The sequence below is a fragment of the Pipistrellus kuhlii genome, unplaced genomic scaffold, assembly GCF_014108245.1.
Source record: "Pipistrellus kuhlii isolate mPipKuh1 unplaced genomic scaffold, mPipKuh1.p scaffold_m20_p_9, whole genome shotgun sequence".
Taxonomy (NCBI): Eukaryota; Metazoa; Chordata; class Mammalia; order Chiroptera; family Vespertilionidae; genus Pipistrellus; species Pipistrellus kuhlii.
In genome coordinates, this window is record NW_023425595.1 from 32445695 (window position 1) to 32464768 (window position 19074).

A 19074-nucleotide genomic window follows, 5' to 3' on the forward strand; every position below is an offset into this window, starting at 1 on the left:
TCCTGAACCTAAAAAAGAACATCAGTAGCAGAATTGGAAAAATTTGAATGTCCACAGATTAGTAGAATTGTACCAATGTTACTTTCCTGATTTCAATAATTATACCATGGTTTTATAAGATGTTAATATTAGGAAAAGCTAATAGGAGGTTCTACATGAATTCCATTATTTTTGCAACTTTCTGTTAAGTCTAAAAATATTCTAAGGGGAAAAAAAGAACAGCAGCCACCGAGGTAGGGAGCAGCAGACATAGCTCCGTGAAGGGCTAATGATGGTTAGAGCTCACGTCCTGGCTTACACCCACCATATTGTTATGACATCCTTCCATCACCCAAGGGACTTTGATTCCTGCCCCCATTTAAGAGATGCGCTAACACCGAAGGAGGGCCCTGCAGGGAGAGGGTGATCATCACCGGGGATCCTGCAGATGATGCCCAAGGACACAGTAGGCCTTGCTGTGCTCAGCTAAGCTGAGGCTGAAACAAAGGGGATGGTGTGCATACCTTCTGCTTAGTGACTAAGATGCAGACTGCATGGGGGAGTTGTTCACTCCAGGCTAATTTAGCAGGGACAGCAGTGTAGACCGGCTGAGGCAGACCCCATGATCTCTAGATTTTCCGACAGCTCCCCAGGTCTGTGTTGCTATCTCCTGAAGGAGGGTCAGCGCTGAGTTTACTTGGGCCATTTGGTATTTGAGTCCCAGAGTAGGCCAGGTGGTTACTCAGTCAGCCTTCCTCCTAGAAGTGCTCTACCTTGGCTAGTTCCAAGGCTGAAGACACTTGGTCTGGCCTGCCCCCAGAACACAGGGTGAGAAGGAACAGTGGTTGTGATATGGCAGTGGAAGGGGGAAGGGTTCTACGGGTCCCTTTCCCTGGGAATTTTAGGGCATGGAAAAGAGGTAGTTACAGCCTAAACTGCAGAACCTCTGTGCCCGGGCCTCTGTGCTCTTCCTCCACTCTCTGTGGAGACATTCTGAGGGCCAGCAGAGGGTGGCAGGTCATAGTCTGGCCCCTGTCTTCTTCCAGCCAGATCTGTTCTTAGCTGCCATACTTCTGAGCTTCCAGAGAACATGATCAAGTTCCAGAGGCTATGGGGCATGGAGATGCTGCTGAAGGACAGGGATAAGGAACCTCCCCCCCTCTCTGTTTGAAGGGGTGCAGGGGCAGCTCCTCCTGGAGACTGTTAGCAAGCTTTGGACCCACAACAAAGGGGACAGGGGAGGGTCCTGCAGCGGCTGTGAGGAGGTAAGAGGTTGGGAGAGAGGAGCAAGAGGCACGAGGGGAAGGTAGGTCAGTTGCCATGCCACAGCTGAGGGGCCTTTATTGGACGTTGAGGGCACTAGGCAGGTAGGTAGGTGCTAGAGGATGTGGCACACCTTCTCAGGGTGTAGTGGTGCCCGGATGTCCAGTTTGTGGGTCTTGCTGTCCTTATCGATGATCTCCAACCGTAATGTGGGTGAGCGCTTCTCAGTCTGGGGTGAGGGCAGATCAGGGCTCTTGAACAGCTGCTTGTCTGAGTCCTCCACAGTGATGCGCAGCGTACAGCCCCCTGGCAGCAGGTCCTGTTCATAGGCGGCTGCCAACTGGTTCACCACACGGCGTTCTACCTGCAGGTCGCAGGTGCAGTGTCGTCACTGCTGAGGCCTGGGCAGGCCCGTGGCCTGAAGGCCAGGCTCTATCACCTACTATTGTGCCTTTGCTTGGCATGGGGGCCAGCCTCTACTGCTTACTGCTAGGCAAGCTCTTATGCCAAGCTTCAGTTTTCTCATCTGCTCGCAGGATTGTGCTAAAAACTCAATGTCAGCTTTTAAGGTTTCCAATACAGTTCCCCATCCTGGTAGGGGTTACCCTCCAAAACAGGGTTTGATTTGATCATCCTGTGTTTTTTATTCTGTAAGGGCATCTGTTCTGGATAGGGACAATTCCAGGCTGGGAGCCCAGGGTCTGGGTCTAGGGGTACCAAGGAGGGAGCCGTGGAGGGACCGATGCTCACCTCATGCTTGATGGAGCGGGCGCCATAGTGCACATTGTAGCCATCAACCAACACGTCTGCCACCTCTCGGTCCCAGAGCAGTGTGATGTTGTGCCTTTGCTTGGCCTGAGAAAGGTTAGACAGGGGCATGTCTGCATGTGGCCTAGGGCTTGCCATCTCTCATCACTCATGGGCCAGTGAGAGATTATGTGCCCTAGGGCCACTGGCCCCGTACGTACCACTGTGCTCCATCTTTTGGGAGTGGTGTGCTCAGTGGGGAAATATCCCATCCCCACCCATGGGCAGTCCCCACTCTTACCCTCTTGGCCCAGAAGTTCAGTTCCTTGTTGACTAGCTGGATGAGCTCCGAGTGGCAGAAAGGGAGGAAGTAGACGATCTCATTGATTCGTCCCAAAAACTCATCCCTCCGGAAGTGAGCCTGCAGAGCCAGGTAAGGGCTGAGTTCAGTGACTGAGAAGGGGTAAAGTACTGGACCCCAGGGGAGAGGATAGAAGGCTTTCATAGCTTTAGGCTAAGGGATCCCCCACCCAAGGTTTCAGTGGGAAGGACAAAAACCTCTTACTTTCAAGATGGGCCGAATCACATTCTCTTTGAAATTCTTTGATATGGTGATCTTGTCACTAATCTGGACATCCCCTGTAGAAACAGAACCATAAACTGAATACTCCCCACACCGAGGTTTGGGAGATGTGCCAGCCCCTTGACCCCACCCATGAAAAGAGCCCCGGTCCTGTTGCTGATGAGCTGTGTAACCCTGGTCAATGTCTCAGGCCCTTTGGGCCTTGGTGGGGTCTTCTTACTTGAACAGTGAGAGGACTGGTCTGGGTACTTTCCGAGGCCCTTCCAGCTCTTATGTACAAAGCCTGGGGTTCTTACAGTGGAGGTTGTGTGAGAAAGGGAGGGAAGAAGAAGAGAGTCAAAACCAAGATTTGAGTTTTGACTTGGATGAAGGGGGCAGGAGGGTTCAATTTCAAATGGAAAGGTGACTGATATGGCCTTCTGTCTGGTACACTCCTCCTTTCCAGCACTCTCCAGCCTACCTACCCAGGAAGGCTCCTTGGCTGAAAGGTAGCCTGAAAGATATGCCCTATTTCCATAATTTCTGACCTGCTGTCCCCTCATTGCACCAAAGCATCTGTTAAGTAAGGGTCCCTTTAGTTAGTTCCCCAAGACCTTGGCCTCTTCTTGGTCCTTCACCTGGGGTGTTCCATCCATTCCTCTGTCTGGGACGCTCCTGTCACCTGAGACCCGGGGCTTTATAGAGGAAGTAAGGGCACTGTCTCACTGTCTCCCTCCACTATCTGGTATGGTGCTTGGAATCTACCAGGACCCTCACCCAGGCCTAGGACCCAATGCCATCCCTGCCCCCAGAGATGTGCTGGTGATCTGGGCATTTTCCCAGTTGCCTAGACAGGGCAGGCTATGTGCCATACCAAGGTTCTCAGCAATACGGTTATGGCTCATCTCCAAAGCTTCCTGCCTCAGCTGCAGAGCGTGCTGTGCGATCTCGTCACTGGCCACGTTGGAGGTCATAATGAAGATGGCATCCTTGCAGTCGATGGTTTTCCCTTTTCCGTCTGTCAGCCGACCCTGGGAATGAACAGTGACTGCACAGTTAGGGAACTGTAAGACCAAGCAGCTCTTTTAGGAGGTTTCTCCAGACCCCTTCTGGAGAAGGGGTCTATTCAAAAGGGGCCTCGTGATCTAAGTCCCTGCTCACTCTCCCGTCCCTGCCTTCGGATGGGACAAGTGGAAGGCAAGGGCACAAGTGGATCTTCTTGAGCTTTTGCCATTAGTTTTCTTGTTTATAGGTTACAATATGAGAGAATCCACTGTCAGAATCAGCTGCTTGCTCCCTGGGTTCTCTGCGCTCTGTTCTCACCCTTGGTTGCAGTGCTCAGTGCCCTGGACTCAAACGCTTCACATACTGAGCACCTGCAGTGAGAATGCATTTGCTGTGTCAACAGTCAGGGTGCCTAATTATCCCTGGCACTGAGAAGCCAGCTTGATTTTACATGCACCCATCCAACACACTTTTCTGGAAGCCCACGCTAGTCCAGGCTCTCTGTTGGGGCACTGAGTACCCAATGAGCCCTGGACATGCTCCCAGTCTAGACGAGTGACACTTAGGAAACTAGTAGTGACAAGTCAGTGCATTAGGTGTTATCATAGGGGAAGCCCAAGTTGCTATAGTTCAGAGGAGGGCATTTCACTGGGCCACTGCGAAGATGAGATATGGTCATACTGAAGAATATTCCTTAGTTAAGCAAGCTGTGCAAATTCATTTTTTACTTTACCCAAATCTGTCTTTATTAAAACTGTGCAAGTGTTGTGAACTGTTATTACTGTAGCAAATACACACACATATATATATATTTGTTGGATCAAAATGAATAGAAACAGAGAGGGATAGAAAATAATGTTTTTCCTTTAAACAACTTGGGAAGTTTCCTTGGAATCTTTAATTCTTTCTAGAAGTGACATAAAAGAGAGCATGCATACTGGAGACAGATGCACCAAGGAAAGAGAAAAGGAGCAATAGCAGAGGAAGAGAAAGAAGAATAAGAAAAGTATAGGCTGCCAAAACTGGTTTGGCTCAGTGGATAGAGCATCAGCCTGCGGACTGAAAGGTCCAGGGTTCAATTCCGGTCAAGGGCATGTATCTTGGTTGCGGGCACATCCCCAGTAGGGGGTGTGTAAGAGGCAGCTGATCGATGATTCTCTCTCATCGATGTTTCTAACTCTTTATCCCTCTCTCTTCCTCTCTGTAAAAAAATCAATAAAATATATTAAAAAGAAAAAAGAAAAGTATAGGTCATTTAGTTCAAGGGCAAGGAGCTCCATCCACTCAGCAAATCTCACATCTATAACTGAACAGCAGCACTTTGCAGCATTTAGAACAAAAGCAATGATCAGGGCCTCACTGAGAGGCACTGATGGAGCAACAACAGTGGACACTGATGGGCATTTCCACCATAGGGACCTGCTTAATGTTGTCTGTGTATATTACACTCTACCCACCAGAAGCTCCAAGAAGGTAGAGGCTGGATTTTGTTCTCACTGAGTCCTAGAACAGTGTTGGGTGCATAGTAAGTGTTCAGTGTCTGTGTGCTGGATGTCTAAATTCTCACAACCCCTTCAGAGAAACTGAGGCTCAGAGAGGTTAGGTAACTCATTCAAGGTCTCAAAGCTTGTAAACTCTACAGCTGGGGCTCAAACTCTGATCATAGAGACACCTTCCATCTGCACCAGGCTACTGAGGTCATACCAGTAGTGCTGGATAAATGAGGCTCCATGAAATTTTCTTTCCCTAAGTAAAATTTTCTCAGAATTCTGCCAAATATAGTTTGCATCCTTTGATCCTTACTGGAGAGAAAAAACTGGGATTTCCTCTGGGTTACAGACAAAGCATAGCTCTTACCAGGCCAGATAGCATGACCCTGGGGGATAGATAGGTCTGTGGGCTCCTGCCTGTCCCAGCCTCAGCAGCTGGAGAACAATCCTCAAGCATTTTCCTTTCCCTGTTGTCCTGACTCAAAGCCAGCCTTTGCTTCCCAAACCAAAGCAATGATGCGGTAGCCAGTTTGGCTCAGTGGATAGAACATCAGCATGTGGACTGAAAGGTCGCAGGTTTGATGCCTGGGTCTCAGGCTCAATCCCCAGTAGGGGGCATGCAGGAAGCAGTCAATCAATGATTTTCTATCATCACTGATGTTTCTATATCTCTTTCCCTCTCCCTTCCTCTCTGAAATCACTAAAAAATAGAAAATAATAAAACGAAATAAAAGTATTAAAAAACAAAACTCCCAAAGCAATGGTCCTCATAGGCAACATGGGAAGGAATGTGCATTGCCTGAGCACCTGTTGCATGCTGGCCATGGTACTGGGTGCTTTTCAGCTTCACTTTATACTAGCTCTTGGAACAGGCCTCTGTTATTTCCAAGGGGTCTGTTCAAAAGGGGCCTCATGATCTAAGTCCCTGCTCACTCTCCCGTCCCTGCCTTCGGATGGGACAGGGGGAAGGCAAGGGCACAAATGGATCTTCTTGAGCTTTTGCCATTAGTTTTCTTGTTTATAGATTACAGTATGAGAGAATCCACTCCTTAGTAGGGACCCGGTCTGCATGAGTGTGTGACACGCCCAGGTGCATGCCTATGACACTATGTGTTCGCGGAGCTCATTCCTGAGGACTGAGTGCACACACTGCTGCACTGGCCAGAGCAATAACCAGTGGCAATTTCATTCTGAGAGATCAAAGCTGTGCTCATAACTGGGCCTGAGGATGGGTCCCAGGTGGATCAGGGGAGCAGGTGCAGCGTATGACTGACCCAAGGGTGACTTCATGTCTCTGTCCTCAGAGTCCTTGGCAATAAAGATGTGTCCCAAAGAGGGACTGTCCCACCTTCCAGGAATGCTCACCCAGGGCTCCATGGGCTGTTTTCCCACAGCTTGTATCTTTGAAGGGAGGAGCAGAGGTGGGTTTTTTCTGGGCCAGTCTCTTCCTGGGACTGTGGCCCTGTGCCATAGGTTTTGGGGTCACCTGGGATGTGACCAGCATTAGTCCTGCTTGGTGCTTAGAAGAGAACAGTAAGTTCTGCTTTTCTGGGCCCAGGCTTGGGAGAACTGGCTGGGTAGGAATGGTGTGTGTGTGTGGGTGCTTCCCTCATGCCCCAGACTGGATTAGGTGACCTTACAACTCACAGCACTTGCTTCTCACAGTGTAGCACTCACCATAGTTTGCTGAACTGCTTCTGTTTCCCGTCTGCCCCACTCATTCATGAACACCGAGGCAGGGACCGTGTCTGATCTGTGTCTTCTGCCCCATAATGAACCACAGTCTCTTGCTTTGCTCTATCAATTCCCCCTTTGGCTCTTTGCTGCTAGGTGGCAGGCTCTGTGTTAGCCCTCTCCTCTTCTCTGCATACTATCTTCTCCTCAGTTGAGAGATCTCATCCCTTCCCTTCGTTTCCATTACCTTCTCTGGGCTAGGCCATTCCTAAATCTCTACGTCTAATCCATACCTCTCCTATGCTCCAGACCAGTGGTCGCCAACTGGTGGTCCGCGGACCACTGGTGGTCCATGAGGTCTGAAAGGTTGGTGACCGCTGCTCCATACATCTCCAACTGATGAAAGACCACTTAGACAACTCCATCTGGCTGTTCCTCAGGCACTGCCTTTTAACAGTTTCAAACCTCAGTTCCCCACTTTCCTCTCTGATTTGCAGCTCATTCTCCTGCATTTCCTGCCTCAGCTGATAGCAGCAGTAGCAGTCCAGTCAACCAGGCCAGAAACCCTGCCACTCGTCTCCTTGGCTCCTCCTCTCTTCCCATCCAGTCACTGAGCCCTGCACAGTAACCTCCTGGTAATTCTCCCCATCCCAGGGTCCTGCTTTAGATAGGCCTCCCAGCTCTGAACTCTTCAATAGTCTCCTCGCTGTCCCTTCTTCCTTCTTTCCTCTCACGGCTACGAATAAGAACTTTATAAAGTGAAAACCTGACCATGTTTCTCTTGTTTAAAGTCTTTAAAAACTCCCTATGATCTACCAAATAAATCTATGTTCCTTTGCCTGGCATTTTAACTGTCTATCTAACCCACCTCATCTCCACCATTTTGTTCTCACTTTCCTCTGTAGTCAAGCAGTATTGAACAGCCGTCAGTCCCTGGGTATAACAGGCTGCCTCATGTCCCCTATGCTTCTGCATATCTGATGTCGCTGTTGGCCTTTCTCAACTCTGTTCATCTGGCAAACACTTATTCATCCTTTAGCTCAATGGATAGACCATTGGCCTGAGGACTGAATGGTCCCAGGTTCGATTCCAGCCAAGGGCACATGCCTGGGTTATGGACTTGATCCCTGGTAGGGGTGTGCAGGAGGCAGCCAATCAATGATTCTCATCATTGATGTTTCTATCTCTTGCTCCCTCTTCCTTCCTCTCTAAAATCAATAAAATATATTAAAAAAAAAAAGTCTAGAACGGATCAGAAGTTTTTAGAGCACAGGTATAACTGATATGTGACATTTGAAGAACTGATCTTCATTCAATAGCAAAAGTCTGGGGAGGGGGAGTAGCTGAGAAGCTAGGAAGACCTCAACAAAATTCTGCAGGGGCAAGGATGCTAGGCCAGGTGGGGAAGGTGGTGGGAAGCTGTGGGAACATTTGAATGAGGGTCCTCTTGGCTTGGTACCTGGTCTACTACTTGGTCCAGGGGGAGTTTCTTCATGCACCTCATCTAGTGCCCTGTGACATGGAAAGCAAAACTCCTTCCTGTTTCCCTAGGGCTGGAGGGGCTAAGTAGAAAAGGTGGGCTGGACTCCATGTGGCAATGTGCTGGCTAATATAGCTTCTGTGAGGGAGAAGAGAAGGCTCATCCTGGGTCTGCAGCCCCTGGAAAAGGTGGAGGTCATCCCCTTCATATAAGCTCCCCTTAAGGTAAGGAGCGGCACAGAGGGGAGAACTGGGGTTCTGGGGTCAGATGTATTTGCAGCCCAATCCTGGCTCCTCCACACAGTAGCTCTGTGGCTTTGGGCAAGTCATTTATAACTGCTGATTTTACAGATTTCTTCATCTGTAAAAACTGAGATTGTTTCTACCTTGCATGGCTATTGTGATGATTAGGGATACCATCTGTAAAGTCTTTAGCACAGCCTGGTATATAGAGTGTGCTGAAGAGAAGGGCTTCTTCTCCTCATTTAGAATTTACTCCACGTGTATGTGTGCATGTGTGCGCGTGGTGGGAGGGGATGCTGTCTCATTTGTGATGAGCCTGGAGCTCCTCAGAAGAGGCCTATGAGCCAGAAAGGTTCTTAAGCTTTCTTTGGATTCAGCCTTCCTGTATGTCACATGAGGTCCCTGATGCCTGAAGATGAAACAGAGTTGGAACTACAAGTTCAGGTCTTTCTCTCCTGGCACTTCTGCCCCACTCTCTGTCTCTCTGGAAGGCAGTCTGGGCAGTGGCAAAATTTTTACCCTTGGGCAATGCTGGCCTTCCCTTGATGCCTAGCCTGGGTCTTAGTCCAGAGAGGGGTTGAAAACACATCTGCTAAGTGCCCAAATGTACACATGGGGGAGCAGCAAGTTGAGAAATTATCTTGACTGGCCTCTGGGCTCTTGGTTCCTACGGCTCACAGACCCTCATACTTATGGGTATGTGGCAGAATCCTATCACTGTCTATGTGGCCTTAGGTACACTGCCTCCCCTTTCTGAGCTATAGTTTTTCCTGTGTAACACAGGGTGATCCCTGCTATCTGAGCACATGGGACTCAGCCAGCAAGCATTTTCAGAGGGCCCCAGACAGCTCAGCCTCATTCCGGCCCATTTCACCTCATCAAACAGCTGCAGCATGATGGTAAGCACATCTGGGTGGGCCTTGTCCACCTCGTCAAAGAGCACCACGGCATTGGGGCATTGCTTCAGCTTCTTGGTCAGTTGGCCACCCTCCTCGTGGCCGATGTAGCCTGGTGGGGACCCAATAAACTTGGCCACCTACAGGAAGAAAGGAAACATGTTACAAAGGCCTTTCCATGCTCTGAGTTTCCAATTTGGGGCAAACACAAGAAGATGGCTTTACATACAATGTTAAGACAACCTATCTCAACAAGGAGTGTCAGGCTGAATCCTAGGGTGGCAGGAATCCTGCTATGATGGGAGAGCAGATACATCTTTTCTATGATTATTCTTCAGAGCAAATCTCATGCAAACAGGTCAGTGACCCTGCTGCACACATATGTCCCCAAAGGACAAATCCCAAGGCTGCTGGAATTATCTCAGGCCCAAATGACAAGCCACATCAAAATTCTCAGCCCTCCAAACCACACTTCACCGAGGACTCTCACCTCATGCCGCTCCTGGAACTCAGACATGTCCAGCCGGATGAAGCCCTGTGTGGAAATAAGCATAAGCATGAGTCCAATCGGCAAGATGGCAAATACCCACAAGCTTTCAGACCACACCAATTCAGGATCTCCTATCCAGTTCTTCTATGTTCTTTCTGGCTCCTTGCCTCTTTTTCTGTCCACTCAGTCCCTACGTGATTCCATTCCCTACCTTAACGAACCAAGTCATGTCCCTGTCCTAAATGTGGTCCAGAATGTCTCTTTTCCCGGGCAGGCCTCTACTGGTCTGATTACCACATCATCCACCCAACCTCCCGTTCTCCCATCCATTCCACATTTCCTGAGGGCATCCGTGTGTGCTGGGCACTGGAGCTACATCAGTGAGCAAGACTTGGTCTCTGTCCTCGAGGGGCACCTGTTGAGCAGGGTGGGCAGACATGGACGAAGTCAGTCACAATCAGCGTGGATCGTGACTGACATGGAGGGGAGCAACACGTACCCAGACAGCTGCCTGGTGGCCTCACATTTGCAAGTCATTGTAGGCACATGCCCTTTTAGTGTCCTCTTCTTCTAAATAAACCTTTTTATTTATTTACATTTTTTCATTTAATCTAAAGTCACCCATAAACATAGCTTGCAGCCTTTCTTTCACCACTGCTGGGCCTAGGGGTGATTTCCAAGGAAGTGATCCCCTGGGGTGAGGCCTAACCATGATTAGCCCCGGAAGAGAACACTGAGTAGTGTGGCATTTGTGAGTCAACACAGGCAGAGGACACACTCCTTTTCATGAAGAATTTAGGGAGTTATAAAGGCCACCTCTCCACCCATCCAGGGTTTCCCCACACTCTCTCTAGGCTCCTCTCTCTTTTTAAAAAATATATACTTTATTGAATTTTTTTTACAGAGAGGAAGGGAGAGGGATAGAGAGCCAGAAACATCAATGAAAGAGAAACATGGAGCAGCTGCCTCCTGTACACCTCCCACTGGGGATGCGCCCGCAACCAAGGTACATGCTCTTGACCAAAATCGAACCTGGGACCTTTCAGTCTGCAGGCCAATGCTCTATCCACTGAGCCAAACCGGTTAGGGCTAGGCTCCTCTCTTGATGGCACGTGCTCCTGTCTGGGAGAGCACACACACTAACCTCATGTCTCTTGAGAGCTGGGGATGATGGGTGCCAAGGCCCTGGGAGGATAGTGGCTATATTTGAAATGCAGGCCTATTCTAGCTCGGTCTTTGGTCTGAAATTCACTCAGCGATGTACTTCTAGTTTTTTCTCTGTCCTGTCACTCTGTCTGTACCCAAGGTACAAGGTGGCAGAAAGAGCCCTGCTTCTAGTTTCAGTTCTGCCACAATCTGTGTGGCCTTAGGGCCGCTGCCTCCCCTTTTTGAGCTATAGATTTTCCTGTGTAACACGGCTCTGTTTCCTCTCCTAGTCTCACCAGGGGCCTGAGGAGAGAACCCTAACCCAAGGGTGGGTAAGGCCTGGGAGAGTTATTAAAATCGTGTGTGTGTGTGTTTGGGGGTGATCCCTGCTATCTGAGCACATGGGGCTTAGCCAGCAAGCATTTTCAGAGGGCCCCAGACAGCTCAGCCAAGAGAAACAGGCTTCAGAAGGGTGGGAGGACGGACCTGGGGAAGCTGGGAGTGCTGCCCAGAGGGAGCAACGGGCTGGAAGCCATCACATGGCTACTGATAATAACTCAGTTACTTACTACGGGTGCTTACTACGTGCCTGGCAAATTATAAAGGCTCACAACATTTTCAAGTCTATGAGGTAAGCACTATTATCATCCCCATCTTACAGATGACAAAGCTGAGTCACAGATTAAAGTAACATGCCCAAGGGTACTCAAGCTTGACAATTTGGCTCCAAGTCTATACTCTTAGCCATTTATTCTACTGTCTCATATTTCCGGCTCTGTCAATCAGTTGGGCTGTTGGCAGTCCTCATCTGGAGGCTTCTGAGTTTTGTGCCTAGATATCAATGTCCCAGGATACTGGGAGTATAGACTAGGGCTTACTTATGTCAAGTCATCTGGATTCTCACCCTAGTTGCTCTACTAAATTGTTAAGAAAATTTGAACAAGCCTCAGGGCTTGATTTTCTTGACTGGAGTAATTTTGGTTTCATATGAGCTTAGCTTAGGGTTATCTACAATAGAAGTGAGGCAAGGATAATGATAGTAATATCCAACATGTATTGATTGCTTACCAGGTGCTATCATTTTATTTCAGCTTATTAACATTCATAATAAGCCAGTGAGCTAGGCACCATTTTTAAACCCATTTTGCAGATGAGAAAACTGATGTAAACTGAGATCCTAGCCAACTCCACAGAGTAGTTTAGAGTTGGGATTTTAATACAGGCAGGTGGACTCAGATTTGTGTTCTGTCCCCTTTGTCATTCTGCCCTATAACTGCAAGTCTTTATGTCTCCTCCACTCTATTTCAGGATGAGATCACGGAAAAGCATTAAGGTTTTTTCTCAAGGATTATTAACCCTAATAATGGGAGTTAATAAAACCACTCAATTTGGGAGGAATGGTAGAGGCTAATGAAAAAATAAGATATGGACCTGATAAAAAAAAATTATAAAAATGTGCAAATAATGCCTTGGATGCAGCCAGGTCTGGAGCTATGAGTAACTTTTTACAAATGAAGCAACTAAGGATCCGAAAGCCAGAACTTGAATTCAAGTCACCAACCAAGCCAGTGCTCACTTTAATTGTTAGGCCAATGTAACACTGGGCTCTGTCTATATGTGACACTTCCTGCACACCACGCGTTCAATTCTGGAGGTATCAGATAGCTTACTGTCCAGGCTCTTAGATTTTGAAGGTCTTAAATATGCCTAATTACATGGCCATATAAAGTCTATGCTAAACATAGATTCTGTAATCAGGGGTTCTGCAGAAGCACTACCTATGATTCAAAAATAAAACACACGAATATGACAGGATTCTCATGCCCCTCATCTTCCTATGCATCATAGGGACAAAATGACATGTTTACAATTTAGCCTCCTATTGCATGTGAGAACAATGATATTGAGAGTTGACAGATTAGCCCTGGCCAGTGTTGCTCAGTGGTTAAAGCATTAGCCCAAGTACCAAAGGGTAGCAGGTTTGGTTCCCAGTCAAGGGCACATACCTGGGTTTAATCCCTGGTCCCAATTGGGGCATGTGCGGGAGGCGGCCAATAGATCTGTCTTTCTCACAATGATGTCCATCCCTCCTGTACACTCTAAAAGCATCATAAGGGCCAGGCTGGAGTGGCTCAGTAGTTGGGCATTGACCTATGAACCAGGAGGTCACATGACTGAGTTGGGACCTTGATCCCTGGTGGGGGTGTGCAGGAGGGAACCAATGAATGATTTTCTCTCATCATTGATGCTTCTCTCTCTCCCTTTCTTTCCTCTCTGAAATTAAAAACAAAGAGTTGGGAGTCTGGATTCTGATTTTACTTCTTCCTTTAACAACTGACCTTGGACAGACCCAGTAATGCCATAGGTCAGTTTTTGCATCTGAAAAGTGGGTCTGATTTAGCATCTGTGCTGTTTTCCTCATAAGATCAAATAAGACAGTCAATGGGGTACTGATGTAGAAAATATGAGGTGATGAATAAATACGAGACAAGGGAATAGGCACTTACTATGTGCTAGCGCCTGAGCTCATTTGATGCTCTGACAACCTCAGACAAAGTACTAGACAGTCTCACTCTGAGACAAGAGAGCTGAATTGTTCAGGGATAAAGTAACCTGACAAATAGAATTGGAACCTGTGCCAAGAAATGACTGGCTCCAGAACCTGGACCACCCAGCCCACTGTCTTCAATGGGTGATGGCGTCACTTCCTTCTGGGTGAGGCATGCATTGAAAGGTGCTATCAGAACACCCTGCAGTGTTGTAAATATGCCTCCAACTGAAGAGATGCTCCAACTGAATAATGACTCGCATCATCAGTCTTTTCACAAGCCCCCCTCGCCTTTCTACACCAGCACGTCAGCAGATACTTTCCTTCTACTTCCACTGTGTATGAAGACACATTAAGACAGCTTGGATAAGGAGATTATAATTTGTAATTAAATATTAACCTTTCTGACAGTATTAAAATTAAAACACTCAGAATTCTTCATCCCTAATCAGGTGGTTCCTGCCTGTAACTGCATCTTCCCTAATAGTTTTGCTAGTTTATGGCCCTTTCCAGAGTGCTAATTGTTTCAATCGCTGCCAACCTGATAAATTGTCTTAAAAATGTTATTTCAGTTGGAGCATATTAGCATGTCATGTTATGTGTCTTGCCTGCCTGCCTGTCAAGTGGGTCTGCTCTGGGTTTGGCTGAGGCAAAGCATAGCTACCAGCAGAGCTATGGAGGCGTAGAAGGCTTCAGCCAGTTACTAGGTAGAAGGAGGCCATGGATGCAGTTCAGGATATAACCTGAGCTATCTTGTTCCTATGGTTGCCAGACCCTCAGGAAGGTGGCAAAGGGGCAGCTAGACCAGAAGGACAGGAGGTGCCAGGGGCCCTGATGTTGGGGTAGTTTGGCTGGCAAGGTCTGAGCGATTCTTATCACCTCAGCTGGGAGGCATTCCACAGAAATGAGGCAAGGGCACCTAGGGTCATGGGCACCCACCACTGGTGGGCAGGGGAAGGAAGAGGGAGAGAACCATATACGGGAAGGTACTCTGACCAACTGAGCCTTACCTGCCAGGACCAGAGCCTATCTTTGATTGGCTATTGCCAGATTCAGGGAGTCTAGGGTTTTTGGGCTAGCAGGAGTGGCAAGGTCTCCATGACCTGAAGATCAGGCCTAGGTCCCAGCCCTTACCTTTTTGGCATCTTTGTGCATGTATTTGGCTGTCTGCTTGGCCAGCTCTGTTTTTCCTAGTGAGAAAGAAGGGAGAGGAACTGGGTTAGGATCAGATAACTATCTCTTGGAATGAAATATTAGAAAAGTATGAACACTGAAAATAATGTTTTATGGATGGAAACGTTGAGTCTTAGAGAGAGTCAGTGACTCTTCCAAAGTCACCAAGGGAATTAAAAGTGAATGAAGTTGGGACCAGAATCAAAGTCTGAATTGCACCTTGATTTTCAGAATCAAAGTCTGAACTGCACCTTGATTTTTCAGTGGATGGGGATTTTTCAGTGGATGGGGATTTTTCTCCATAGCAACATCCTAAGAGTGGGAGGTTGACTCATAATTCAGAGCCAACTTGTCCTTTGAAGCTCAGCACATACCTTGATCCTCCAGGAGCACCCTGCCTCCTGGCTCACTGCACTGCATGCTCTCTAGATACCCATGATCTTGCCATCCTACAGGCTTGGAGCCACAGACCAACTAGAGATAGGGAGGGCACCTCTCCTTGGCTTCACAGACTTTGTAATATAAAGAAAGAATGACACTACCAAAGTGGTGGCTCTGAAGGGCCATTTGGTAGATGACTTTGGAAGTCACTGTCTAGATAGAAAGTCAAGTTCTACAGTATCATGGTGAGGTAGTGGTAACCTTTTTGGAGCCTATATCTGAGGAAGAGGTAAGCCCACAAAAATGCTGAGGGAAAGAGGCAACAAAATGCATGTAATTCCCCATCAAGTCAACACAGAAGGTGGTGGAGCTGGAGAGTCTGTGAGGACAGAGAGTGAGGGGTGAGAATGCCTTAGCCTAACTGGTTAGAAAAATACCCAACCCATTTTACTATAGCCAATTTTGCTATGCACCTAGCACTGTATTGGTCTTCAGGGACTTTCTTTAGATTCCTAGCAGGTTATGTCTCAGGTTATATTGAATAAGATTGATGTGCTGGGCAGTGGGGCTGGTTTAATTGTACCCAAAAGCCAGCCTCAGGGGATGCAGAGTGGTTGGAGCAGGGCTACGAAGAGCCTGGCCCTCCAGGTGAATTAGACCCTGCACCCAGGCTTCCAGAGGGAGGGGCATCCTTCCAGCTATTCCTGCTGTGACAGATGACCCTCTTGCTGGCTCTGTAATTTGGAGGCAGTTGTATGGGGAGCTGGAGTTGAACTAGAGGTGGGTGGCTTGACCCTGGCTCACGGCAGCTGAGGCTCCCCATGCTCCTCTTCCCCCCAGCTGATCTGCTCCCATTACCTATTCCAGATGATCCCAGGAAGAGGAAAACCAGAGGGTGTTCTTCGTCATACCAGCCATTCTCCTTCCTCCGGATCGCTAGGGCCAACACACAAGACAGGGGATGGGGAGGGAGGCAGATAAATCAATGACACAAAAGGCAGGATAATTATCACTAAGTATACAATATGTTTTACTGCTCTGCGCCCACTCAAAGTCCTCACTACCATTAGTGCTGCCTAATCTGATTAGCTAGCAAGGCCCCTAGAGATACCTAATCAGGTTAGCATGGATTTGGAAAGCTGCCCAGAGCAGATTTCGGATAAAGTTTTCCAGGATGAGCACTCAGCGTTGCCAGGGAAACTGAAAGGCGGGTGAATGGAGGTGAAGGGGGCTGGGGGCTGGTGAAGGAGAATTTGAGAGGAACTTTAGCTCTTAGCTGGTTACCCATCTACTTAACCACGTAACCAGGGAGACACAGCCTGCCTCCAACACAAATGGGAGAGGCAGAAGCCCACAGCAGGCCCCTGGGGATATGGGGGTGTGAGCTCTGGACTCTTTCCCATTTGGGAAAACCAAGGTCTGGTCTGCTGTCTGGAAATACAGTCAAATGCACTTTCTGGAAGCCAGTTAAGTAGCAGAGCTCAGGGCATGAAAGGGTGAGCCATTTGGTTAACATCTCCACTAACCATGCCTCCAGGGGTTTGGGGGTGGACAGAGATGGGGGAATGGGATAGATCTGTACTCGGTTCCTTAGGGGAGCAGCTCTGCTAGAACCAGACCTGACCTCTCCTCTCCAGGAGGAAGTATATAATGAAGGGCTGTGCATTTAAGGTAAGGAAGTTACATGCCCAAGTACAGAGTGGAAGAATCAGACTCGGAAGCATCCTCAAGTATAAAAGCAGGAGGCAGAACTATCAAAAGATGAACCATTATTGAACATACTATCTACTAGGCACAGTTGGAAAAATCACTAACATTTTATTACTCACAACCTACATAAAGAATTTCCACAAATGCCCAGCTGGGTTGGTTCCGTGGTTGAGAGTCTACCTCTGAACCTCGAGGTGACAGTTCGGTTTCCATGCACAGGTCGTGGACTCAATCCTCAGCGTGGGGCATCCAGGAGGCAGCCGCCAATGATTCTCTCTCATCTTTGATGTTTCTATCTCTCTCTCCCTCTCACTTTCTCTATGAAATCAATAAAAAATATATTTTCAAGGAAAAAAAAAAGAATTTCCAAGAGGAAATTCTCAGCTCCATTATTCTGAACAGGAAACTGAGGCAATAGAAAAAGAGATTTGCCTATGTTACACAACTAGATTACTAGTTGACTGGCAGAGATGGAAGACTTGCTTCTTTCTCTAAACTGGTCCTTTTGTGTCACATAGAGCTGCTTAAAAAAGCAAGCATCACTTTGGGTTACATTAATGGTTACATGGCAGTCAGAGCAGGAGGGGATAGAGCACTATGCAATGTCAAGGTCAGTTTGCAGATGGAACAGCATGTATGTTCTGGTTCCCAGAGAGTCCGGGTTGAGATTAGCAAAGGGATATATGTCAGAGGACAAGGCCCAGAAACTAAGTCAACTAAAAAAAGAGATGATGGCCTTAGGGATGTGTCTGCCAGTCTTGAGGTGTAAAGATCCTAAATAATATATTGTGTGGTATGATCCATATGGTTGGGTTTCAAAGAAGTGGCTGTAGCTGATACTGGTTTGGCTCAGTGGATAGAGCATTAGTCTGTAGACTGAAAGGTCCTAGGTTTGATTCTGGTCAAGGGCATGTACATTGGTTGCTGGCACATCCTTGATAGCAGGTGTGCAAAAGGTGCTGATCAATGTTTCTCTCTCATCGATGTTTCTAGCTCTCTATCCCTCTCCCTTTCTCTCTGTAAAAAATCAATAAAATACATTAAAGAAAAGAAAAAGAAGAAGAAGAAGAAGAAGAAGAAGAAGAAGAAGAAGAAGAAGAAGAAGAGGCTGCAGAAGCCAAGGAAGGCTTCTGGAGAAGTGGGACTGATGATGTACCATGGAGGCTGGGTAGGATCTCGAGAGCAAAGGTGGCCAGCATGACAGAAGTGGAGAGACAGGAACACACATGAGAGGGTGGGTGGGATCAGATTACAAAGGTCTCAGATAGTAGGAGCTCAGGTCCATGCTGTGGTCTGTCTTTCTTTTTTATTTTTTTTTTATTTTTTATGCTGTGGTCATTTTTAGGCCAATCTCTAATGCTGCTACTTCAAATACTTGGTTGTTCTGGCCTCAGCAGAAATAGGGGGGAACTGTGTGACTCATGGACATCAGACTGGCCACTTTGCCTGCCTGGGAGCAGCTCCCTGAAAAATGCTGAGGGGCCCGAGAAAACGCCACCCAACCATTTTCCTGGGTCAGGTCCAAGGCATCACTAAACTAACTGGCCCGGTGTTCTGTAAGGCCTGGCTCTCCGGGGACCCCGGGGCCTCACGGTACCTGAAGTCTGAGGATGAAGGGGAGAAGGCCAAGCCTGCTAAGAGAGAGTCCCCAAGTGTCCTGAATAAAACAAAAATCCAGGGGTGGGGATATTTGGAGAGGTAGAGATATTATAAAATGGCGAGGCTAGACTTTTGCAAACACTAGTTGTGGATGTCTGTTGGGGTGTGGTGGTGAAAGGGATCATCTAAAAGGAGTCAAATTCTTCTCCAAAATGGCTGAATGGAGAATCTAGGTTGAAAAGAAGCTGAGCATAAGCTGAGTTCAGGCTTCATGGGGTATCTGGAGAGGAGGAAGTGTCCCGGTATGACTTAGGTGGCCTGGGGTGGGGGCAGGGGCTCCCAGGTATCATGCACCTGACGTTCTGATCTGGATTTCTCTTTCAGGGAAGCTGTCCAGCCCACCGAGAGCTGCACACTCCAGGGCGATGCAGTTCTAACACACAGTGGAGAATGTACAATTGGATTGTGCCTGCGGCCTTCTTTTCTCCTTCTTTTCTAATAATGCACCTGAGAGAAAGCTCTTTATAATGCCAGGCAGACCCCTGCACAGCTGTCACTGGTCAATTCTGCCAGACCCAGGGCATGAGTCTGGGGTGGACTTGATCTGGGCCCCCTGTGAAACAGGCGAAATGCCAACCATTAAACAATTACAACTCTGGATATTTCTAATAATATCTGAAGAGAAAAAC

At 47.9% G+C, this 19074-nt stretch overlaps 1 protein-coding gene across 3 annotated transcripts in view; it reads right to left on the reverse strand.

Moving 5' to 3' along the window:
* Positions 1-1228: 1228 nt before the first annotated feature.
* The window catches only part of CLPB (caseinolytic mitochondrial matrix peptidase chaperone subunit B), a 129748-nt gene continuing 111902 nt past the window's right edge, over positions 1229-19074 (reverse strand). For 2 of the 3 annotated variants that reach the window (XM_036426694.2, XM_036426696.2), the window contains 9 exons: positions 15935-16012; positions 14657-14712; positions 9829-9873; positions 9317-9478; positions 3426-3582; positions 2555-2628; positions 2291-2410; positions 1993-2097; positions 1229-1606 (listed from right to left, as the gene is read on the reverse strand). In XM_036426694.2, the coding sequence (XP_036282587.1) occupies positions 1358-1606; positions 1993-2097; positions 2291-2410; positions 2555-2628; positions 3426-3582; positions 9317-9478; positions 9829-9873; positions 14657-14712; positions 15935-16012 (1046 nt within the window). In that variant the 3' untranslated portion in view covers positions 1229-1357. The remainder of the gene's footprint in view (positions 1607-1992; positions 2098-2290; positions 2411-2554; positions 2629-3425; positions 3583-9316; positions 9479-9828; positions 9874-14656; positions 14713-15934; positions 16013-19074) is intronic. The other variant, XM_036426695.2, reaches the window with a different exon arrangement.